Source organism: Panthera leo, chromosome B1 (assembly GCF_018350215.1).
Source record: "Panthera leo isolate Ple1 chromosome B1, P.leo_Ple1_pat1.1, whole genome shotgun sequence".
Lineage (NCBI taxonomy): Eukaryota > Metazoa > Chordata > Mammalia > Carnivora > Felidae > Panthera > Panthera leo.
In genome coordinates, this window is record NC_056682.1 from 148,234,297 (window position 1) to 148,241,884 (window position 7,588).

The following is a 7,588-nucleotide window of genomic DNA, read 5'->3' on the forward strand; positions in this document are numbered from 1 at the left end:
TATCTCCTCCCCTGTTTGCTCATTATTGTTTGTACTTTTGCATATAATGTTTACTACCGATTCCTTATACAGTTTAGAGTTAATTGCCTTATTTCTATCTTTGCCTCTTGAACCTTTGAGGAGTAAGTGATTGAGTTACTTATATTTGTGTTCTTTTGTTCCCTGACCTAGATATAGGTAAATTTTACTAAATCACTTGAATGAATTAATTTGTCAACTAGAAATTGATCTAATATATTTTTGGGTGAAATGATTCACGGAGGGGTTCCTGGGTGGCTTAGTGGGCTCAGCGTCTAACTCTTGGTTTCAGTTCAGTTCATCATCTCACAGTTTATAGTTTGAGCCCCGTGTCGGGCTCTGAGCTGACAGCGTGGAGCCTGCTTGGGAGTCTCTCTTTCCCTCTCTCTCTCTGTCCCTCCCCTGCTCATGCTCGCTCTCTCTCTCTCTCTCTCTCTCTCTCTAAAGAAAGGAAAAGAAAAGAAAAGAAAAGAAAAGAAAAGAAAAGAAAAGAAAAGAAAAGATTCATGGAATGGTACAAAGTGTTAGTTGAACAATCTCTGGAGAAAATTCCTCTTTAGATGAAGGGATAGTGTTTCAGATATTCAGAAAAAGAATATCTGTAGATCTGTAGAAAATTAACTTATTCTTTCTATGCTTTTTGAATCTTTTTTGCCTATGAAATATTTACATTTTTTTCTAGACACATGCTTTGTGTGTTATGGGTGCATCTGAAAGAGTGGAAGTGCCGGTAATACTTTTGTCACTCAACTGAGAAATAAAGAGGAGACCAAGACACATGTGGTCAAATGCATACATATAATTATCTTTGGAAATGTGTACAGTATAGCAAGACTAAAGAAGAAGTAGTAAGAACCCACATCCATTTGTTTTTGTTTCTTTTCTTGTATTTTTGTTAAAATTGAAACGGTGAGAGAGGGTGATCACAATATATCAATATTCAGTTTTTCAGGATCTGTAAAAACAAAACAAAATACCATGAGCCATTAATTAAAAGTACACAAGCTCTTTCTTCTCCAATTTTTTAAAGTTTTTATTTAAATTCCAGTTATTTAACATATAGTATAGTATTAGCTTCAGGTGTACGATATAGTGACTCAGCAATTCCATACAACATCCAGGCTCATCACAAGTGCACTCCTTAATCCTCATCACCTAGTTCACCTATCACCTTTTATATAAATCTGCCATTTATACCTTGCGGTCTTTGGAAAGTCTCATAAATTCTCATAGCTTCAGTTTCCTCATCTCTAAAAAGCAGACAATGATATTAGCTTTACAGGGTTGCTATGAGTATTAAATGGGAATCAATACAAAGACTTTTTAGTGCAGTAACAGCCCTGGAACTATTCTAAGTGTTCTACAGTTGGTATCCATGATTATTATTTTTGTCACATAATAGGGATAATTCTCATTTCTATTTGTAATTAGGAGCACCTATATTCAGAAATAGGAGCAATATGTGATATTCTCCAATATCTTCAATATTTGTTAAGGATCATGTTATATCATGATGTGTATGTTTCAGTCAATATAGCAAGAGAGCTTTTCTATGGGTTGTGATTTAGTTTATATTTCTGTTCTCAAGGCTAATTGTAATATTTGCTAAAATATTTCATATATATATATTTTGTGTGCCTTATTAGAGTTGGTAGGTCCTGAAAGAAGGAGGGAGCATTCCTTTATGTCAAGTACACACTTTGTGGGGTTTAATAAACTTTTTTTTTTTTTTTTTTTGAGACAGAGAGAGACAGAGCATGAGCAGGGGAGGGGCAGAGAGAGAAGGAGACACAGAATCTGAAGGAGGCTCCAGGCTCTGAGCTGTCAGCACAGAGCCTGACGCAGGGCTCGAACTCACGGACTATGAGATCATGACCTGAGCTGAAGTCAGACGCTTCACCAATTGAACCACCCAGGCGCCCCAGATTTAATAAACTTTGAAGTATACACTAACTTTTATTTACAAAAGCCCTAATTATAAGTGATTATTTCAGGGAAATAAAACACATTTTAGCACTGGAAACAGAAGGTCAAAATACATATTAGTGATCTTTCAAAATCTTTCTTTCTTTTGTAGGAATCCGCTAGCATTGCGTTTACAGATATAACCTATCAACTCAAGGAAACCAAATTTAGTTTTTGAAATAAAAAAGTATTAAGAGTTTTTAATCCATATGGCAGAGTTAAAAACTAGTTTTCTTTTGTTTTTAAATATGAAATTCATTGTCAAATTGGTTTCCATACAACACCCAGTGCTCATCCCAACAGGTGCCCTCCTCAATACCCATCACCCACCCACCCCTCCCTCCCACCCCCCATAAACCCTCAGTTTGTTCTTAGTTTTTAGGAGTCTCTTATGTTTTGGCTCCCTCTCTCTCTAACCATTTTTTTTCCTTCCCCTCCCCCATGGTCTTCTGTTAAGTTTCTCAGGATCCACGTAGGAGTGAAAGCATATGGAATCTGTCCTTCTCTGTATGACTTATTTCACTTCGCATAACACTTTCCAGTTCCATCCACGTTGCCACAAAAGGCCATATTTCATTCTTTCTCATTGCCATGTCGTTTTCTTTTTATTTCTTTTGATGTGGGAAAAACCCACCTGCCCTTATTTAGACACATTGTAAAGTTACTCATTTAGTTAGAAAACATTTTGGAAAGTATCGTTTACCTTGATTTGCCTTGGTCTCCTTGTGGTTTGGTACGTTTGTAATCTTGGACTGTTGTGGAATTTACTGAATTACTTGTTGCTGGTTGACAGTAGTAGGGTTAGCTGCTGGGGCAGTGGTAGTGCCAGCCACAGGGGCATTGGTGATGTCTTCAGGTTGGGGGGTGTTGGAAGCCGTGGTGGTGGATGTCACGCCTGCAGTTTTTCCCGCAGAAACAGTGGCAGTGGTGGTGTTGGCAGCAGCAGTGGCAGTGGTATAAATTAGGATTGGGGCAGCACTAGAAGGGGCTGATGGTGCTTGAGGATTTACAGTGTTCTCAGGTGGTGATATAGGTCTGGGTGGTGGACCAGGTGGGCTTTGGTGATGGTGGGGGTAGTGAGGGGGATGGCGACCTCTGTGGGGTTCATGACGACCGTGGTGACCATATGGACTTCCAGGAGCTGTTCCAGATTTTGCAAAATATCCTCTTGACAGCTTAGAACTTAATTGTTTAAGTAGTTTTAAATGCTCTTCGGAACTTTCACTAAACTTAAGAGAGAATATGAAACACAATTGTTTTATAAACAGGTGAGATGCATAAATCTGAACTCAGGCTTTAAAAATATGTCTATATTATCACTGAAATTTGGGTAAATATTCTAACTTCATTCCTTAAGTAATTTGATTGGTGTTCCTACCAAGTAGAGGGTTTTGAGTTATGACGTTTTGTGAAATATAAAGTAAACTGTATCTCTGCTATTCTTAAAGCCTGGTAGTTTATTATAGATTTTCCCAACATGTGATCCATTACAGCCAAAATGTTGAAAAAATTTTGGTGGTCAAATGACTGTGGAAAAGATTTGGGTAAACACATTTCTTTACTATAGGATTTATTAGAGTTATTAATATAATATGCTATGAATATTTAGCATATCCAAGGGATATGTAATATTTCCCAAACTTACTTTATCATGGAAGTGTGTGTATGTGTGTGTGTGTGTATCATTTATTCATACTAGTGTTTTAGTGTTTCATGGAGACCCTTTTGGGACATGCTGTTCTGATTTTTATCCTAGAAAAAAACATAATGCACTTTATTGCTCTGAATAGAGAATAAAAGGAAACTATGGAAGCTTTGCATTGCTCTGTGTTCATAGACCCCAAATGTGAGATTGATAGAGCATTCCATGAATCCACGTTGTTCATTCACTTGCACAGAATTGCAGACATTAAGAGCTGGAAGTACCTTAGATCAGGCAGTGCATACCTACCCAGTGAAAACCTCATTATAGCAAGGCCAGGGACAATTTTAATTGTCTTTAGTTACATGGGCTTTTAACCTGATATTCCCTTCAGACTTCCATTTAAACCCTTCTCATTTTGTCTTCACAGGCAGAAGTTGATTCTTGGGATTCTAAATATGACACTCCTCATGCCTCTTCATGAAACATTAGTTGCCAAAGTGAATAAATTCTAAGAAATAGTTGGGCACTTGACTTTATGATGAAGGAGAAATAAGTTGCCAAAATTATCATAAACTTTCAAGGTAGGTCTAGAATTTTTTTCTAAATATCAGCACAATTTGTGTCACTAAACCTAGACATTGTTTATTCCACTGTTTGTCCTGCATTAGAAGCAGGAGAATGTTTTGGATTTTAAGGATTCATTTAGGGTACTTGTCTTAGAAGGGGCAAAAGGGAGAGCAGGGGATGTAACGGGATGATGTGACAGTATTTTCAGGTAACACACCCTGCCATGCAGCCCACTTCCACTGGGACACAAAATGGGGATTATGAGAATTTAAAAAAATGGCAGAGAGTGGAAACAGGGATTTGTGATTTGGAAAGTCTTTCTAGATGATTCTGAATTTTTTTTCCCCATGAAAAACCATTGTTTTTGAGGAAAAAAACCTAGGTTTTTGCATTTTTAGGATCATAGGAAATGTTCCCTACTAAAAAAAAAATTAATATTTATAAAGAGAAAGACATTTACATTGAACAAACAAATGTAGATAGGTTTTGGTACTGAAGTCTAGGTGAACTTTGCTTTTTATGTGCTAAGTTGTTCTGCTTCCACTGCAGATTTATATGTATCAAAGAGGCAGGCAACTGGAGGCAAGGTTTCGGTGTTCACAGAACTATTTCTGCTGAAGGACTCTCTTAGGTTGGGAATAAAAGAAAATATTTGCACCTTATCAACTCTTCAGACATAACTGACTTTTGATTATGAATGAAAATATAAAAAGATAACTAGCAATATAAACAAAACTTACCCTGAAGCTTTTCCGCTTATGTGCACCAGCTGGCTAAATGGAAATAGAGAATACAAATGTATATAAAAAAAATTAGACCCAGAGCATATATGGTATTTCAAGAATACTGATTGTAAGTTGTTTGAGGGTAATATGTGGTTGGGTTAGGTGGATAGAATGGAGTACAGTTTTAGAATTTTGAGTGTCATTGTTAAATGTGAGTGACCTTGTAATAGTTTAGAGCACACAGTTCATAGGATAAGGACAATCAGTTTTTCTGGAGGTCTTTAGGCAGAAGTGCTCCTCTCCCTCTACATTCTCATGGATTGTTGCCAACCAGTCTGTAGTTTACAGGTAGTGCAAGATTTGGCTCCTTTCATCATAATAGCTACCATTTACTCAGGTGCCAAGCCTGGGGACCACTACAGTATCTTTATAAACTTGACATAAGGAAAAATCAGCCTGTCTTTTTGGGAGAGAAAGTGGGTGATCCAAAGAGCTCTGGAATAAGGTTTTTCACTGGATGGAAATTCCTCGCTGTTACATTTTAGCATGGAACAACAGGGAAGAGGCACTGTGTTAGCAGTGCCCGTAAGACATTGGTTGTTCATGAAATGATACTGGATTAGGTTTGCAGCAATAAGCCTTAGACAGTGTAACCTACCCTTTAGATAATGTAATGTAGGTGCAAGCTTACTGTAAACAAACCTAAAAATGTTAAGGGGATAGCAAGCACATGCTTTTGATTGGAGTTATATATCATGTCTAGAATTTCGTAATTTTTTTTTATCCATGTGAAATCCCTTATATGGTTAGAAATGTATTTTATAGTGTTCCCTATAATCAGTTTTCTTCTTCAGACATCCTTCTTTTTGAGGTGCTTACCAAAGACTAAATGTTATTCAGGAATGCTATTGCAGAAGTGGAATCAGAATACATAATTTAAAATCATAACACTACAATATTCTACTTACACATGTTGGCAATTCTAAAGACTAAAAATGTGTGGAAAAAAATAAAAATGTTGATTGAATCTGAAGGTCAACAAAAAGGTTACAAAGAAAGTTAAATTAAGATCTTAGGCAAAAATAAAATTAAACAAGGTTTGTGTGGATTAAAGTTAGGTTAACATAAAACAATGAACTGAATGTACACCTTATGATTAAGAACTAAATAAGGAAATTAACACAGGTGAAGATATGTGATATTTACCGAGAAGCAAGCAGTGACAATCAAGATGGCAACGATCCAAATGAGAGCCTTCATTTTTTCTTAGGGTCTTCTAGAAGCAGGCAGCAAAAGGTGATGCTTTATTGGTAGAAGAATAAAAAAATATCATTTTGTTTTTGCTAAATTTTAACCAAAGGAAAAACATTTATATATGTCAAAGCATGTCTATGGCATATGTTATATATATGGTATAATAAAAAATTATCAAATTTATAAGAAGAATGGTCCAACAAATATGTGCAAAGTTTACGAATAAGGAATTACCATGGCAATACCAATATAGATAAAAATGTAGACAGAAGTTAACCCTTGTCTTACTGTCAAGAAAACATAGAGAACTTATTTTTTGAGCTACTATTTTATAATTACTGAAGAGTTATTTGAGAACCTAAAACCAAATTATGATCAAGACGGTGAAGTTGATATCTTTGCACACAGCCATTGGTTCTATTAACTGAGATAATTTTTTTGAAAAACAGTATGGAAATATGCAAAAGATGAAAATGTTTGTATCTTTAACCTAAATAATCTGTCTTCAGAATGATCTTTAGTAAATTAACCAATAGGAAAAAATTTAAATCATTTTAATGTTACTTATAGGTAAGAAAACTTGGATACTGATAATCATGAAGACTTTATAGAAATTTAAAAAATGCTTGTTATAATAAGTGAAAAGTTTAACTACCATACTGTATGTAAATTATTCAAATAACACAAGTGAAAAGTTTAAATAGCACACTGTATAAATTATTCAAATGGATAAGAGAGGAAATGTAAATGAAGGATAAAATAAGTGTGATATGATGGTTTAATATGTATGTGTATTTTCCGTTATTAAAATTTTACAGTGTTTTGTTGGTTTTATAATTTAAACACATAAAAGAAATGAAGAAATTGCCATTAAAATAATCTTCTGGCTCTGATTTTGACTTTACCTACTTACATAGACTTACATAGACTTTACATACTTGCATAGACTTTAGACAAAAAATTTTTAACATTAATTTATAACTTAAAAATATGACAAGCAGAAATATGAGATATTCATATTAATATTGCCATTAGTATTATTTTTATTATTCATGAGTAACTTTTAGAAATTTGACATTTCTGCTAAATCTTTTATTTTCTTTTGATATGATCATTATTTCTAGATTCTCCTATTGATAGCAAATGCAAAAAAAACCAAATCCACCAAATCCAAACCTCTCCAATTGAAGTTCTTTGAGGTCTATTATAAAGTTATCTTTTCTTGGGGAACCTGGGTAGCTCAGTTGGTTGGGGGTCTGACTCTTGATCTCAGCTCAGGTCATGATCTCAAGGTTTGTGAGTTCCAGCCCCTCCTTGGGCTCTGGGCTGACAGTACAGAGCCTGCTTGAAATTCTGTCTCTTCTTCTCTGTCTGCCTCTCTCCTGCTCTCTCTCTCTCTCTCTCTCTCTCTAGA

The 7,588-nt window shown here is 35.3% G+C and overlaps 1 protein-coding gene across 1 annotated transcript; it reads right to left on the reverse strand.

Annotated features, from left to right (window-relative positions):
• Window positions 1-815: 815 nt before the first annotated feature.
• On the reverse strand, window positions 816-6,216 carry LOC122218173 (forkhead box protein B2-like). The gene is made up of 4 exons (XM_042936240.1): window positions 6,127-6,216; window positions 4,936-4,968; window positions 2,687-3,212; window positions 816-973 (listed from the first exon to the last, which is right to left on the reverse strand). The coding sequence occupies exons 1-3, from the start codon at window positions 6,178-6,180 to the stop codon at window positions 2,748-2,750; spliced, it is 552 nt and encodes a 183-aa protein (XP_042792174.1). The 5' UTR covers window positions 6,181-6,216; the 3' UTR covers window positions 816-973; window positions 2,687-2,747.
• Window positions 6,217-7,588: the final 1,372 nt, after the last annotated feature.

Coding starts and splice junctions, on each gene's coding strand:
- LOC122218173 (XM_042936240.1), bottom strand. CDS start 6,180: ATGAAGGCTCTCATTTGGATCGTTGCCATCTTGATTGTCACTGCTTGC. Junction 4,969..6,126: donor TTGTCACTGCTTGCTTCTCG/GTAAATATCACA, acceptor ATTTCCATTTAG/CCAGCTGGTGCACATAAGCG. Junction 3,213..4,935: donor ATAAGCGGAAAAGCTTCAGG/GTAAGTTTTGTT, acceptor TTCTCTCTTAAG/TTTAGTGAAAGTTCCGAAGA.